The 17,723-nt window shown below is 40.4% G+C and overlaps 4 protein-coding genes across 17 annotated transcripts in view; all 4 read left to right on the top strand.

The window, feature by feature from the left end:
• Positions 1 to 16,427, top strand: part of LOC108653967 (uncharacterized) — a 100,677-nt gene extending 84,250 nt beyond the window's left edge. For all 8 annotated transcript variants that reach the window (XM_089261843.1, XM_089261841.1, XM_089261842.1 and 5 more), the window contains one exon: positions 15,832 to 16,427. In XM_089261843.1, coding sequence (XP_089117969.1) covers positions 15,832 to 15,995 — 164 coding nt within the window. In that variant the 3' untranslated portion in view covers positions 15,996 to 16,427. The remainder of the gene's footprint in view (positions 1 to 15,831) is intronic.
• The window catches only part of LOC108653982 (uncharacterized), a 64,522-nt gene extending 48,095 nt beyond the window's left edge, over positions 1 to 16,427 (top strand). For 4 of the 7 annotated variants that reach the window (XM_089261834.1, XM_089261831.1, XM_089261832.1 and 1 more), the window contains 2 exons: positions 1,554 to 5,387; positions 15,832 to 16,427. In XM_089261834.1, the coding sequence (XP_089117960.1) occupies positions 2,438 to 4,990 (2,553 nt within the window). In that variant the 5' untranslated portion in view covers positions 1,554 to 2,437 and the 3' untranslated portion in view covers positions 4,991 to 5,387; positions 15,832 to 16,427. The remainder of the gene's footprint in view (positions 1 to 1,553; positions 5,388 to 15,831) is intronic. The other 3 variants (XM_089261835.1, XM_089261836.1, XM_089261837.1) reach the window with 2 other exon arrangements.
• The window catches only part of sigmar (Tumor necrosis factor alpha-induced protein 8-like protein sigmar), a 73,383-nt gene that overhangs the window by 31,980 nt on the left and 23,680 nt on the right, over positions 1 to 17,723 (top strand). The window lies entirely within an intron of this gene.
• l(2)efl (lethal (2) essential for life) overlaps positions 121 to 17,723 on the top strand; it is a 56,315-nt gene continuing 38,712 nt past the window's right edge. The window contains exon 1 of the mRNA XM_018105610.3: positions 121 to 133. The gene's annotated coding sequence lies outside the window, so the exon portion shown is untranslated. The remainder of the gene's footprint in view (positions 134 to 17,723) is intronic.

The following is a 17,723-nucleotide window of genomic DNA, read 5'->3' as shown; positions in this document are numbered from 1 at the left end:
ACACGCACACACACACGTGCCCATACCAAAAGGCCTCTTAGCCAAGTTGCGTGTGTGTGTGTGTATTTTCATTCTTTACCTTTAGCATAAGCAAATTTTAATATGTTTAACTCGTTTCGTTGGAAAACACGAACAAGTTTTTCAGTCGCAGAGCGTTAATTTTTGAACAGCTTTCGCTCGAGTTACGCTATCTGTGTGTGTGTGTGTGTGTTTGTGTGTGTGCCAGTGTGTGGCTAGGCACATAAATGTCAACTGGCGCACTCATCCATCAATGAGCTTTGAAAAATTAACGCTGTGACAGTGACAGTGGCAAAGGACATACCGACGTTGCCCAAGCTCAACTGTGGAGCCACCGACTGTGGCTTGTCGTTTTAAATTATGCAAAACGTTCGCCTCGCCCCGCCCACCGCCTCTCGCCTAGGCTTGCCAAAGGTACATGCCCCCAAAATGATGAATTGTGTGTGTCTATGTGTATAAGTGTGTGTGTGTGTGTGTCTGTGTATGGCCAACAAACGAGTTGCGCGATACTCAACGCCCACGCCCTGAACACTGACCCGCCCCGACTTGCATTGGCTCGGTTTACGAACTGTCCAAATAGATTCAATTCGATTAACTCGCATTGCGCATCGGCATCCCAAAAGGACAACGTGACCGAATCCTGGCTGTGGGCGCCGATGGCAAATTTCAGGATTGTAATGCAAATTTTTTCACACACACACACAGACAGCTGCCGAGCAAGTACTTTAAATAGATAAGTCCAGGCTAAAACGGGAATTTAGCTACTTTGGCACTTGGGCAATGGAATTGCTACGTTCTGGCATCGCTTGCCTTTAAAATGTTGTCGCGGCAATGGGGCGTGTCATTGCTTAAGCTGAGTACAAATTGATTAAACCCAATGGGGATTACGTCGAGTTCCACAGCGGGGAAGGTGGGGGTAGCCATGGAAATGGCAATTGAAGGAATTTTATTCAACGGAGGGGGGAAATTAAATATGTATATATTTATAAGTATGTCTGCATATATACATATGTATATATATGCAGCGAATCATAGGCTAAATATTGATAAAGACAGAGATATGAAAGAAGCCCAAGTTGAGCTCTTTTTGATGAGTTTTGCAACACTGTAAATGGCTTTTAAAGCAATTATAACAAATATAATTGTAGTAGGCTAACTTAAATGAAGTACGAGTTGTATATCTTCTAAGAGAGCTCTCTATTGTGTTTTCTTTTTAACACTCGACTCAATTTGCAACAGAGCATTGTATTTTTTCTTTCTTTCAGTGTATTTCATATTAGTTTTGCTTAACACTTTTTGCTTTTAAGTTAACTAGATGCCACACACCAAATCTACACATGAGTACAGCACGGCAAGCTGCACCGCCCACCTAAGCCAAGCAACCAATACCACCACCACCACCACCACCACCATCACTACCACTACCAAACCACCATCCACCAAGTCGACTACTACCACATCCCAAGATCCTTGACACAACCCGTCCAGCTTGCTAATATGTTATTTCTTTATGTATTTCTCTTGTCTACTTCTAGTTGTGCTTTTATATTAGCCCATTTTAATGAGTGTAGCTAAAAAACAACAACAACAACAATTAAGGCAAAAGCATACCTACATCAAAAACAATAACAACAACAACAACAACAACAACAATCATCAATACACAATGTGACAATAAAAACCAAAATTAAGTAGTAGAAAACAAAATCGTTAACAATTAAACAAGCGAGTTGCATTACAACAACAACAACAACAACAGCCATCACAAAAAGGAAGCGCATTGAAAACAACAACAATCACATAACATCAACAACAAACAACAACAACAACAACTTAGCTGCCTTTAATGCTGCATATATCCTGAATATCCTGCACATTTAACATCTCGTTGTTTAGCGTCTCTGTCCAAGTCCTTGTGTGTGTCTGTAACTCTGTGTGTGTGTGTGTATTTGTCCTTAGACTGCAATCCAAAGCAACGCCCACCCGCCCCCCAACAACTCCGACTACACACACCTACTAGCTTTCTTGCTCTCTCTCTCTCTCTCTTTCTTTCTTTCTCTCTGTCTTTCTCTTTCTCTGTCTCTGTGTGTCTCTTTATTCTCACCTCGGCAGCCCTGTTCATTGGGTGTCTAGCACTACTAAGCACTAGCACCACAGCACCACTAGCAATCAACAGCGCAGCCAAAGCAACGGGCCAACAATCAAGAACCACTCGAACCACTCGAACTCGTACTCAATTTCGAACTCGAAGTCGATATCGAATAACAAGTACCACCACCACTACCACCACCGTTACAGTTAGCCAACGACCAGGTCAGTGTCTGTGTGATTACCCCACTCCTGCTCGCCACACCACCCACATACCAGCACCACAATTGCACATTACTACCATAGATACCCACGGCAGTATTACTACCGCATGGAGCGCGGCACCAGCGGTGGTCAGCAGCAACAGTCGCAGTCGCACCACCACCAACAGCAGCAGCAGCAGCAGCACCACCACCATCAACAGCACCACCAACAGCAGCAGCAACAGTCGCGACATCAGCATGTGGTATCTGTCCATAGCTATGATCCGTATTTGATTGCCGGCGATGCGGATGAGGAGCATACCTCGGGCACATCCTCCTTTGATAATCCCGCCACCAAAAAGAAACCACCCAAGCTGAAGCCCATCCACCGCTCGCTGTCGATGGCCATTGATAATTATGCACCGATAGCTAGTGAACTTGATTTAGATTTAGACGATGGCTTTATTGTGCATGAGCAGCCGCTGATCCACCGCTCGGCGTCGCCGCTGCCCGTGCGATCGTCTGCACCGCCGCAGACCCTAGCACTCCCACCACAACAACAACATATACCCCAACAACAACAACAACATACGCATGTAGCTGGTGGCAGCGGTTCCGTATCGCCGGCACTATCTGCACGCCAGCACCACCACCTACAACAACAACAACAACAGCACCACCAACAACAACAACAACAGCAGCAACAACTGCATATGCACACTTTTCAGCAGCTGGCCGCACAAGCAGCCGCTGCACGACACCACCAGTTGCCAACACATACGCATGCGCCACATCAGCACCACCGTCAGCACACGCACTCGAGCTCCACCAGCTCACCCACCTCGCATGCGGTCAGCCCAGTGCTTGGCCAGCAGCAGCAGCAGCAGCAGCAGCAACATCAACAGCAGCAGCAGCAGCAGCAGCACCACCGACAACAGCAACCACAGCCAGATATTTATTTGGTCAGCAGCAGCAGCCTGGGCGACAATGTGGGTCTGGGCATGTCGCTTGGCCTGGGCCGCTCAACGCTGGGCGGCAGCGGCAGCACATCACCAATTCAATTCATTGATGTCGATGATATGCTGCCGCACCACCCGCACCACACGCATCAACAACAACAACAGCAACAACAGCAGCAGCAGCAGCAGCAGCTGCAGCTGAAAAAGAATCTCTTTCGGCGCTCAGACACAATTGACGTTCATCCGTCTACCAATTTTCAGATGAAGAAAACGCATTCCTTCCACGCCCAACAGGATCCCGCCGCCATGGAGCAAATACAATTGGCCGTCGCCGCTGGCTCGGCCAGCTCCAGTCGTCGCACCAGCTCGGTGCGTGCCAACTTTCTGATGCCCGGCCCGCCGGCTGGCGGCAAGGAGATCTCCCGTTCGCCCTCGCCCAGTCGACGGGGCTGTCGATCGCATCGCTCCTTCAACGATCCCGGCCGACGGCCGAGCAGCAAGCCCGACTCGGTGGTGGAGTCGCAGATACGGCATCCATCGCTGAACGATGATCTGATTGAACCGCTCGACGGCCGTTCCCTGTTCCCCCAGTCGAATCTGTCGCTGGAGAATGAGCTCTTTGTGGAGTCGCGCTCGCGCAGCAATAGCCATACCAAAATGGACGAGCTGGGCGTGGCAGAGCTGGCAGCCGCCGCTGTGGCCGTGCAGCGGATACAGCGCAAGAGTTCCGGTTCGTTTGATGAGACGGCGCCTGGTCTGATTGTCGCCGCCGGTCACAGCGCCACCCATCCGCCCGCCGCCTCCGCCTCGAACAGCATCAAGCAGAAGCCACACCATGTGCCCCACTCCCGTCAGCAGAGCACCCACAGCCTGGAGCTGGACGGCCGTCCGTCCACCAGCAAGCTGCACAGCGCTGCCGCCGCTGCCAGCGCCGCGTACCACTTCAAGCGCGGCGCGCAACACGGACGCTCACTGTACCTGTCGCCCAGCAACCTGGAGGAGCTGACCGTGCACCGGCCCGGCGTCCTGGCGGCCGCCGCCGCCTTCCAGGGCACCAACGCCAGCGCCAGCGTCAAGCAGGCCAAGGCGCTGCACAGCGCCAGCGTGCGACTGCGCAGCTACCGGGAGGCGCTGAGTGCGACCAAGAAGTCCAAGAGCTTCATTGGCGGCGATGCCAGCGGTGCTGCGGACGATGACTTCGAGCTTAGTTCACCCCACCGGCGCAACAGCCGTCCGCTGTCGACGGCGGTGCCCAGCGTCAGTGCCGCCGGCGTTGTCAACGTGGACGAGATCAAGCGCAGTCCACGGCCGATATCTGCGGCACAGGTGGCCGCCGCCTTCATCGAGGAGAAGCGGCCGTCGTTCGAGCGCAAATCCTCGCTGACCTACGAGCAGGAGCTGACGGATGCCGCCTTTGCGGCCCAGGTGCTGCGTCCCTTCCATCATAAGCTGGCGGCGGGCCGCAAGGCCTCGCTCAGTGGCGGCTCGCACAAGCTCAAAAAGAAATCGCTGAGCGATGAGACGGACGAGGATGAGGAGGCGGATCGCAAACGGAAGCGAATCGTCTGCATTGTCCTGGCCACGGTGCTGCTGTGCCTGGTCTGCGCCAGTGTGTTCGTGGTCATTGTCACCCTCACCTCCGGCCAGAGTCAGTCCGGCAAGAAGCCGCACTCGTTCAGCAGGGATACGCCCGTACACTATACGGGCATGCGGCCGTCATGAACTAGGACAGCGATAACTGCGATATCAACAATCGGTAGACGCCTTTGCCCCAATGCCGTTTCCTGTTTGATATTTTCGGCTTTCACTTCCGTTTCCGCTGCGCTTGCTACCAATTCTTCTTCTTCCACTTCTGCTACTACTACCACCACTACTACTACTACTACTACTACTACTACTACTACTACTTCATGTCTCCTGTGCCCTGCTCTCTGTGTGTGCGTGCGTGTAATTGTGAGCCAGTTCGATTGTCCACTTCCACTCCAGTGCCAGCGCAACAAAACAGTTGACAAATTGCCCAACGATGTCCAGGAGCAACAACAACAACAACAACAACAACAATTGGCTACAATTCCTGCGAATTGCCATTGAAAAGATAAACACATACAAACACGCGTCTGTAAGTAGGCAAAGCCTTTTCAAGTAAACTCAACTTTTGATTTCTCTTTTCGGTTATTTGCGAATTTCCCTATTCAGTGACTCAGTGAACTAGTTAAAGTGATTAAAAAGTGCAATTCAAATTAAATAACAATAATAATAATAATACAACAATAAAAGTATCGATTACTCTATAGACCTGACCGTGCTCGTGTCACTGCCACAAACACGACACGCGCTCAGCTCTAGTTGATCAATTTGAATGCATAAATGTGCGCCGTAACTGTTAATCAAATTCCATATCATATTTATATGAATTACTGTTAGATTGCCTTTCATATTTGTCGCATATTTTTGTTGCTGCTGTCAGAGCACAGAGAACAAAAATCAATCATAATTTTCACTTGCTCATTTTGGAATTTTCTACATAAAACTCTGACTCATGGCATGATTATTAAATAACTTGAATTTTTGAGACAAACATGTGAGTCATAAATGTTCTCTGTCTTCCTCTGTTAAATTCATTTTATTAAAAATGATTGTCAGCAAAATAATGCAACTCACTTATAAATATGAGATATTGCTTTCCATTATGGAACATGCCTATGGATTAAGAGCGAACATCACTTAATCAAGACAAAACGTTGGCTAAAATTGACTGCAACAGTTATTTTATTTTGATAAGGGTCACAGTTAAAAGTGTCGTTAAATTGATTTTGATACAAAATCAGTGCAATTTTAATTTTAAATGCAATCGACTGATTCATGGCGGATTTTGTATGTGCTCGCAAAATTTGTCACATCCTGTCGTAATATTTAAGGGTTTCTAGTTGACTTTCATATACTTGGCTATATATTGCTAATTATGTAGTCCTAGCAAACCTATAGAAGCGAATTCGTGCCATAGGCGCTTGAATTTGAATCGCAAAATATGTATGTATGTATGTCTCTTTCCCAGCTGCCCCTCGCCCCTTCCTACCTCTGGCCATACCAACCCATAGGTATAGCCCTTGTGAGCCTTGTGAGAGTATTGAATACCTACATGTATAGAATCTGCACTAAAACACCTCTCCCTATGCTGAATAGCAGTGTTTTGCTTTCACGCTGCTAATCAACAGTTCTCTGTTATTATACTGTTAAGTAAAAATTGTAAATACGGTGAAATAACAGTCCCCTGGGTCTACACTGTTAATTAACAGTCCAATGTTAAGTACCGTTTCCATGTTAACTAACAGTTTCATGTTAGGTAACATTTCTCTATTAAATAACATTTATATGTTAAGTAACATTGACATGTTAAATAAGATGGTTAAATAACATATCTATGTTAAGTAACATATCTCTGTTAATTAACACTTCTCTGTTAAGTAACTCAGTTTAAAATGCCATGAGTCATACTACTACTCATTTCTGTGCGCCTGGTATTTCGGCGACATTTTCTTATAAATAGAGAAATTTAAGCCGCGAAATGCTTGTCATTGTTTATGTTATTAAGTCAAGATAACATATTGCAGGTTTCTCTCCCTCTACAAGAAGAATTAGCAACCTTCTTGTCATTTCTGTGCGCCTGGTACTTTGACTGTATTTACGTATACTTTAGGCGATTTAAATGGCGAATTGCTTGTCATTGTTTATGTTTTTGACTCAAGGTCACATAGTGCAGGTTTCTCTCCCTCTACAAGAAGAATTAGCAGCCTTCTACTCATTTCTGTGCGCCTGGTACTTTGACTGTATTTACGTATACCTTAGGCGATTTAAATGGCGAATCGCTTGTCATTGTTTATGTTTTTGACTCAAGGTCACATAGTGCAGGTTTCTCTCCCTCTACAATAAGAATCAGCAACCTTCTTGTCATTTCTGTGCGCCTGGTACTTTGACTGTATGTACGTATAAATTGGGTGATTTAAATGGCGAATTGCTTGTCATTGTTTATGTTTTTGACTCAAGATCACATATTGCAGGTTTCTCTCCCTCTACAAGAAGAATTAGCAACCTTCTACTCATTTCTGTGCGCCTGGTACTTTGACTGTATGTACGTATAAATTGGGTGATTTTAATGGCGAATTGCTTGTCATTGTTTATGTTATTAACTCAAGATCACATAGTGCAGGTTTCTCTCCCTCTACAAGAAGAATCAGCAACCTTCTTGTCATTTCTGTGCGCCTGGTACTTTGACTGTATTTACGTATACTTTAGGCGATTTAAATGGCGAATTGCTTGTCATTGTTTATGTTTTTGACTCAAGGTCACATAGTGCAGGTTTCTCTCCCTCTACAAGAAGAATTAGCAGCCTTCTACTCATTTCTGTGCGCCTGGTACTTTGACTGTATTTACGTATACCTTAGGCGATTTAAATGGCGAATCGCTTGTCATTGTTTATGTTTTTGACTCAAGGTCACATAGTGCAGGTTTCTCTCCCTCTACAAGAAGAATTAGCAGCCTTCTACTCATTTCTGTGCGCCTGGTACTTTGACTGTATGTACGTATAAATTGGGTGATTTTAATGGCGAATTGCTTGTCATTGTTTATGTTATTAACTCAAGATCACATAGTGCAGGTTTCTCTCCCTCTACAAGAAGAATTAGCAGCCTTCTACTCATTTCTGTGCGCCTGGTACTTTGACTGTATTTACGTATAAATTGGGTGATTTTAATAGCGAATTGCTTGTCATTGTTTATGTTTTTGACTCAAGGTCACATAGTGCAGGTTTCTCTCCCTCTACAAGAAGAATTAGCAGCCTTCTACTCATTTCTGTGCGCCTGGTACTTTGACTGTATTTACGTATACCTTAGGCGATTTAAATGGCGAATCGCTTGTCATTGTTTATGTTTTTGACTCAAGGTCACATAGTGCAGGTTTCTCTCCCTCTACAATAAGAATCAGCAACCTTCTTGTCATTTCTGTGCGCCTGGTACTTTGACTGTATGTACGTATAAATTGGGTGATTTAAATGGCGAATTGCTTGTCATTGTTTATGTTTTTGACTCAAGATCACATATTGCAGGTTTCTCTCCCTCTACAAGAAGAATTAGCAACCTTCTACTAATTTCTGTGCGCCTGGTACTTCAGCCGAATTAACTAAGCGCCTTAATGCTAAGCAACTAAATTGGCGATCTCCCATAAAAATAATAAAAGGTCATCTGAAAGAAAATCATTCATGCATGTTTGTGGGCAATTTAGTCCTGTAGATCTCCAGGACTATATCCTTAGCATTGATTACCTAGGATATGTGCGTCGACTGGGTTTCATTGGGGTAAAAGGGGCACATTCGAAAGTCAGCTGAAAGAAATGCATTCATATTTGCGGATCATTAAAGCGACCCTTTAGGTTTCCAGGACTATATCCTTGGTATGGTTTGACCAAGCATATGTATGTCGACTGGAAGCCATTGTATGTGGCCAACAGCAAACTGTCATAACATTCATATTGATGGAGCAGGAATTTTAATTTGTAGGTTTCTAGGACTGTATTCCTGGTATGGTATAACCAAGAATAAAAGGGTACACTAGAAACCATAATTTGTAGGTTTCTAGGACTGTATTCCTGGTATGGTATAACCAAGAATAAAAGGGTACACTAGAAACCATAGAACAGCCAAGGCTGATATCCTTTTGATCTGCATGTATTGAGAAGGCTTCCAATGCATGCATTGATTCTTTGCTCTTTATAGATATGTAATGCTAAATGTAAATGTGATGCTATGTAAATAATATCATCATATTGATTCGCTATAAGCTTCTTTAATTTGTATTTTAACTTTAGTTGGTATATTGCTTGCGTCTGTTATAAAACTCAAATAATACTTATCGTAACATCTAGGACAACATCAAATTCAATTATGATACATTTACTGCTTAACAAACTGTAACAGAGCCCAATTGGCTGCAATTGGTTTCCCATTTTGCAATTCCCTTTGATTTGTCTAACGCACAAATGCAAACGCAATGTGGACCCAATGGCTCCATTGTCAGACAGACAGACGGACGGACGGACGTAGAGACTGTGAGACAAACTGTCAGGCAGTTAGGCTGGCTGTTTTGTGGGTCAGTTTAGGTTCCCATATGGAAACATAAAGCCAAGCAAAATACCTTTAGGTATTCCCCAATGAACAGCTGCCAGATGCTGACTTATGAAAATTGAGCTGGTAAAAGCCTGAGCAAATCTCGTGCATTACATAACTGAGTCAATGACTATGCGACTAACTGACTTGCAAACACCAGCAGCAGCAATAGCATATATGTACATATACACATGCAAAAACACACACACAGACACACATGCGTTGGCCATAAAAAATGATGCTTACCTCGACTTTAATGACTGTGTGGCTGTAGCTCTCTGTGGCTCTAACTGCAGCAGCCAAACTAATCAGCACTGCGTGTGTGTGTAGGTGTGTATGTGTGTGTGTCTGTGTTGTGTTGTATTTTGTTGTGTGTGTTTAGCCAAGCACAGACAATGACAATGTGCTCGGGCTGTCTCTCTGTCTGTCTCTCTGTCTGACTGACTGACTCACTGACTTACTGGCCAAGCGTGCGGCTGTGGATGCTGCGTCTGCAAGGACCTTTTTGTTATCATGCTCACTTTTTATACTTTCACTTAATAGTTGTGTGTTGTTTGTTTGTGTGCGTGTGTGCATCATTACGAGCCGTGGCAACGGCTGGCATCCTTTTTATACATACATACATATATAGATGTATGTAGGTATTCGTATGTGCGCCTACAGGCTTGCACGCTTATTTACACACACAGATACACACACACACACAAAGTCGTAATTTTACGTTTACGACACGAAACTAGGTTACTTTTTCATGTGCGCGTGAGTGAGTGCAACAGCAGCAACAACAACAACAACAATAACAACATTGGCAACAATTGTTTGGCTGCTGTTGCTGCTGGTGACATTGCCCGCTCAGTTGGCTTCACGTCCTTGTCAAAATGTCCTGCGAAAAGCCCACGCGACCAAGTCAAATACCAACAACAACAACAACAATAACGACCACAACTAGTAGCAGCCCCTATCAGCCACGCCCACAAAACGCATCAAACAAATAAATTGACAGTCACACAGTAGAATAACTCTGACGGGGCAATGTCAAAGATATATGTCTGTCTCTGTCGCACTCCCTCTCTCTCTCTATCGTGCTCTCTCTCTCTCTCTGCTGCTGCCTTCATTTTTATACACAAATAATGGCCATCAAAATTAATGAAAACGTAATCAGAGCGAATGACTAAAGAGGAAAACGAAAAGCATAAAAGCAAAGAAGAAGCAGCTGAAAGATGAATTTTGTAATACACTAGAGAAAATTGATATGAAAATTAATATATATATATAAAATATATGACAGTAAATTAGTGAGCTAAGTCAGCCCAGTATCGTTATTTTTATATCAAAATAATGTCAATCAAATTCTATATAGCCCCAATCAAGTAAAGTTCCATGAGACTAGCTAATTCAAAGCTCACGATTACACGCCAACTATGCAAAGAAAATCGCTTTTAGTTTAAGTGTGCTTAGGTCCCGCTAAATGAGGTTAAGTTGAAAGATGCGATAAACAACGTTGCCTTAGCAGCATTGCTAATTGCTTGAGTGGGGTTAGCTTAGTCTGGCTGAACTCGGCTTGAGAGCATCGAGAAATTGCTCTTAAGAAACTGATTTTACAAACAAAGTGAGGTTAAGTTACGGCAAGCGAAGAACTTTGAGAACTTTTGTGGAGTTAGCTAAACAGCACTGAAAACAAATCATCTTTTAGGTTATGTTCGACTAGCTAAGGTTAGGTTCAAAATTGCAATTTTCTCAGAACTTAGATTTGACTTCTTGAGCTTAAGTTAGAAGTGTCAATAAGCTTGGCTACTGAAGCAACTGTTCTCAAAGGATTTAGGACATATATTATAGGTAGGTATAATTTAATAAAAATCAGAACTCATTAAGTTAAGATGAAAGCATTTCAAAACATAAAATGACACGAAAGAGGCTCACAGAACTCTTCATTGATATTTAGTTCACATATCATATATTAAATTTAGCAATAAGAAAAAATATTGCAAAAATAATACAAATTAATGAAATGAATATTTAATAAGTGCAAACAAAAATCCTGTTTTTTAATTTTTATTCAAACAATAAATATCAACTGTTTAAGCGCTACAAAAACCTCATTTACACGCAATTAAAATTGTTTGCAATTATGGCAAATATAATAAGTAATTATAATTAGCATTATCATTATAATGATGATTATCAGTGCAATCACTCGCATTGACCCAAACTCGGACTTTTCAGTCGATGGCGTCAAATGTCGAGTAGGAAATGTGTGCAGAAAATTAAAATTTCCATTTCAATTGGCCGAGAGAGAGAGAGAGAGAGAGAGAGAGAGAGAGAGAGAGATAGCAACAGACATAAATAAACGAAAAATAATAACAATAATAAATATGTTTTATTAAAGCTCTCGCCCCAATGGAAATGTTCAGATGGTGCGAAATTTATGTAAATTGATGCGAAAATTCATGTTTTCATAGTATTTATATGTAAATAAATTTGCATATTAAAAAAATAAATAAAATATGATATAGATGAAAGCAGATTAAAATTAATAAAATCAACATTAATAAAACTTATAAATATTAATATATATATATATATATATATATATATATACCGTGAGGAAGAAGAAGAAGAAGCAGTTAGAAAAAAATAGATAAGGCCTTGATATAGTTAAAGAAAGAGAAGAAGATGTAGAAAATGTAATCAAGAAAGTTAATTTGACTTTATGAAGTCATAGAAAGGCCTGCAGCTATTGCGTACATACGGTGTTAAATGGAAATAAAGGAAAGCAAGTTATGAGACCCACAAGAGCTCACAACTTTTCGCCCTCACTACTTTTTACTAATTTATTCTCTTATAAGTGGGTGCCAAACATTTTGCAAGCCCCGATTCCTCTTCACAATAGAAATTGAAAGAATATTTCCAATTAATTATGCTGTCAAGTATTCTATTTTCAATTTGAATAACTTAATGACCCTTTCGTTTCGGGCAAAATAACTTTGAATCGCAGCAGAGAGCCCAGCCCAAAAAAAAAAAAAAAAATTGAGGGGGGAAACCACACAGCTACCTCAGCAATTTCAACTGAACTGAACTCAGCCCATTCCAGTCGCTCACTGATTCTTCTTAAATTTTCATCAGCCTGCCCAGCAGCCACCCACGGGGCGGCAGGAAACTAATTAGTTACATTGTAGTTACATGGTCTTCGGTCTTCATCCGTCATGTGACTGCACAGCAGGCAGCTCCAGGGAGGAGCCATTGCCATGGCCCGAGTCAAAGCCAGAGCCAGAGCGAGCCACAGGCTGTGCTGTTGCTTTCAACGCCGCATTTATAATTAAACAACATGAAAGACACAAAGAAGCAACTCACACACACACACACGCACACCTGGTCACACACACGCACACACACGCACACACAGAGACAAAGTGAGTCTCTGAAAGTTACACGACGGCATTTATGAGCGCCCATAATGGCTGTTAACAATTTAACTTGTTTACCAGTGGGAAAGTTCTATGTTAATTGGTCTCAAATAGCCTCTCACACACACACACAAGCACACACGCACACTCACACATATGTGAACTGTGCGCCCCATTGTACTCGGCAGCTGTGGCAGCACTTGCCAAGTGAATAATGGCAGCCAACCAGCCGCAGCGTCACCTGTGCCTGACCCCCGGCTCCCTCTGCGCCTCTGTCATCATTAACACGTTGCGCCTACGCCTGCGTGCAACAGGACAAGGATTACGACCACAGACCACGTGATCCCTTGCAAACTCGTGTTTGAGTTCTGTTTGAGCTCGCTCCTACCCTCCCCTCTCCCCTCTCCCCTCTCCGCCTCGACCGCCTTCACATTCGAGTCCATTTGGCACAGCGACAAATGTATTTTTTTTTAAGTGCCGCATTCTCGTGGCGTGTGCACATATTAAATTTAATTTGTTATTTTAATACCCTGTAAGTGCTAGACAATTGAAAAGAGTTCTATTGAGTTGTTAGATTTAATAAAATTAATGGAGATGTTTTATAATGATGAATAATGAATTATAATTCCTATATATATATATATTGGATTGTAAATGCATTCTACTTGTGGCTCTTAAAGAATATTTAATTCCTTATGTAATTACTTTGTAATAGGAGATATGCTCCGAGCTGCTTTTGATTAACATTTTAATATGTGTAATTTAATATCTGTGAATTCCAATTATGGAAGCTGCTCATTACACATTCCTCAAATTCTGCGCTTCAATTGATACAATTCAAGTCGATTGGCCACACTGTGAAGTGAGCGTGCATGCAATGCGGTTAAATAAGCTTTAGGGGTAGCTAAAATTAATAGGGGGTGCTGACAATGGAAATAATGGGGTTTCAATTGGATTTAATATGTTATATCAATACCCTGTAAGTTGTGGGTATGTGAAAAGAGTTAAATGGATTTATAGCTAATAAATTGCATCTGATTAACTTACATATTCTTAACAGTTCATAGAGGATGAGTTAAGAGCTGCTCCTACTTTTATAACTAATACTTCTACTACTATTACTACTATAAATATAACGTTTACTAAAACTACTAAAACTAATACTACTACTTCTACTATTCCTTTAACTTCTACTTTTATTTCTCTTACTACTACTACAATAAATAAAACTTCTACTCCTGTTTCTGCTACTACTACTACTATAACTATAACTTCTACTCCTACTACTTCTATAACTATTACTTCATCAACTACTACTATAACTATTATTTCTACTACAACTATTACTATAATTACAACTTTTATTTCTACTACCACTATACCTTCTACTACTATTACTACTAAAACTATAACGTCTACTACTACTATAACTATAAATTCTACTACTAAAACTATAACTTGTACTACTATTTCTACTACTACTACTATAACTATAAATTCTACTACTTAAACTATAACTTTTACTACTACTATAACTATAATTTCTACTACTAAAACTATAACTTCTACTACTACTGTAACTATAACTTCAACTACTATTTCTACTATTACTACTACTATAACTATAACTTCTACTCCTACTTCTACTACTACTACTACTATAATTAAAGCTGTTACTCCTACTACTACTATAACTATAAATTCTACTACTACTACTACTATGACTATAACTTCTACTCCTATTTCTACTACTATAACTAATACTTCTACTACTATTAGCAATACTTTTACTACTACGACTGCTGCTTTGACTGCACTTAAAAAGAATATTATTCAATTTGAAATTCATTATATATTATTTGGCATATATCTTAACTTCGACTTCCGTTATACAATTAAGTTCAAATATATTCTCACTTTTATACTACTTAATCTCTCCCTTACTGGGTATATGCTTTGCCGACTCATTTACATTTCATTCATTTATTTTTTTGCTGCCTTTCTCGATAAACGAGTAACTAATTTTGCAATTAAATAAAAGCGTTCGTAAATTACTTGAATATTTGTTTGGCGTTTTTTCGTATAAGTGTGTGTGTGTGTACTACTGTACATGTATGCATGTATGCATGTGTGTGTGTATGTGTGTATGTGTGTCTGCCATTTAGGGCAAGTATTTTTTAATTACATTTTTCGGTACTCAGGCCCAGAGTTAAGCGTTACGTACTGCAGGCAGATGCACAGAGCACACAACGTGCCACAGTTGCAGCAAATTGTGTTGCAACATCAACACGAATCTTTGTCAAAAAAAAAGTCAACAACAACAGCAAACAAAGACAAAAGCAATATGCAGAACAAAGTTAAAAGCAAACACGAGGGGCGGGGCGACAGACACAAATAGAGCAAACTATCAAAAAACAAAACCAACCGACCAGACACCGGCCACGCCCACTGTCCCAGATGCCCCCCGTATGCTGCTGTGTATGATTGATTGGCAAACAAATTTTTGACACTCTTGACGCGCGACCACGCCCACATGCGCATGTCAATTTTGCTGTTTGCCGTTAATTAAAAGTGCTGTAAAATGCACAAAAGCAAAAGGGAATGGGAATGGGAAGGGGAATGGGAAACGCCAGCGGGGCTGGGTCAAAAAGCTTGTTTAACCAAATATGAAAAAGTTATCGATGAGCCGGAAACGGAACCGGAACCGGAAGCGGTCGACTAATGGCGTATAACGGATATCGCGAATAAACTGTTGAACTGTGCTTAAAGTAAATAGTCTGGATTGATGAAAGTTTATATCTAAGAATTCATCAACAGGCATTTACTTCAACTGCAGTTTAAACGAAATGCAACAGAAGCAGACAAACTGTGAAATGTGCCCAAAGAAACTTGTTCCATTAGATTATGCACTAGCATATGATTATATATGTCTCTAGATCTAGTTTATTTTTGCAACTATTTGACATATGCTTTAATCACTTTTCTCTATTCGCTTCGAGCAGTTCGCCAGGAGAACGAGCGCAGCATGCGTGAGAATCTGGAACGCACGCTCATGATGAAGAATATGACGGAGTTGAATCTGCAGCGACAGCAACAGTTGCTAATGCAGGCGCAGCAGCAACAACAGCACCAGCAGCAGCATCACAAGCCGCTGCAGCTTCCATAACAAACGCTTTTCAGCATTTCCTTAGGCAAGAGCAGTTGATGTGCAGCGACTGCTTACCAACACTGGCGTTGTTCAACACTGAAACTACCCACTCTCAACTCAACAAGTTATGCGCACAATACAAAAAAAAAGAAACAAATCTCTTTGTTAACTACAATTAGAGGAGACGAAGCGAAGCTACAGTGGATAAAAACAACTATTTAGCTCTTAAAAAAACACAACAAAAACGCAAAACAGAATATAATAATAAAATAATAAAAAACAATACGTGTATTTAGCAGATTGTTAGTCAAAGAAAACATAAAATTAATGAAAAGTGATCCAGTTAAAAAGTAAACAAATAAATAAAAAAAATGTTATTTATAAATACAAAAAGTTGGTTCGATTGCATTGTAAATGTATTTATTGTCATGTATGCTAAACAAAAATAAACACACACACACACACAACTGTAATTTTTACGTGTTACGATCTGTTATCAACGTCGCACCAAATGCCAAAGCGCAACTAGAAAAAAGTTTTCAATAGAACAAATTTTTTTTATATTTTAGTATTAATTTAGTTTTTAAATGATGCAAGGTAAATTGAGAGCTAAGCGAATGCTATGAATTCAGTTAGAATTACGTTTTATTTTTTATATAAGTTTATTACGGTATGCGAGCGTAGTCTGAAAGGTTTTTAGGCTCTAGTATATGAAGGGAAAAGTTTGAGAACTGATGAAATACCTGCATAAATAAAAGTTGTGTTACGCTGTTATAAGAAATTGTTATTAATTTAGTATTACAGACGAGGGCAGAATAAAAAAATAAAGTTAAGTCACGTTAACTTTAACTATATCAAAATTTAAATTTTTAAAAGTTTATTTATGAAATTATTAATTCATAAGCTAATTTATTTATTTCATTAATTTAATAAAAAATAAAAATAATAATATTTTTACAATTTTTTTTTTATAAAATTATAAAAATAAAAATATGATAAATATATTTTTAGTAATATTGTTATACTTTAAAATAAAAAATAATACTTTTATAATATTATTAGCTTAAATTTTTTATTTAATTATTTTTTGACATTTTGTATGTCTATTAATAATTTATATTCTTGCTAGTTTTACTTACATATTCATTGTTTATTTTGATTATTAAATAGTATTTTATTAATTGCAAAAATTTAAACAACCAATAAACATCATTTAAAGACGAAAGTCTTCTAATACACACACAATCAGCTGTTGTTTTTCTCGCTGTGTATAGGGCATATGTCTATATATAAACTAATGGTAAACAAAAGGTTTCGCTAGTTTAGTTAGTTTGTTCATTGGTTTCACTTCCAACCTAATTTACTTTATTAACTAACTTCAGCCAACAGCATAAACTCTACTTTCTGCCCTCCATAAAGAAACTTTTGCGTAGCGCTTTTGGCATAGATGGGAGTATCAAAAACGAAAACAAAAACAAAAACAGAAGCAGAAAAAACAAATCAGAAAAGAAAATAAAAGTAAAGTAAAATAAAAATAGTTGCTCGATAGTTATGTATATCTGAAGCAAAGTTGTTAACTGAAAGTATTTATAAGTAAACAAAAAATAAATACAAAATAAAAACCAAGCGTTAAGAGCAGCAACAAACAAGTTTTTTGCAAGTCTTAAGTAAAAAAGGAAGAGAAAGCTAACTAGGAAAAAATTGAAAACAATTTTCAACATAATAATAAAAAACTGAAAACGTAAT

Source organism: Drosophila navojoa, chromosome 5 (assembly GCF_054131105.1).
Source record: "Drosophila navojoa isolate 15081-1374.11 chromosome 5, UAZ_NAV_1.0, whole genome shotgun sequence".
NCBI classification, from domain to species: domain Eukaryota; kingdom Metazoa; phylum Arthropoda; class Insecta; order Diptera; family Drosophilidae; genus Drosophila; species Drosophila navojoa.
The sequence above is the reverse complement of the archived record's forward strand: the minus strand, read 5'-3'. Positions and strand labels throughout refer to the sequence as shown.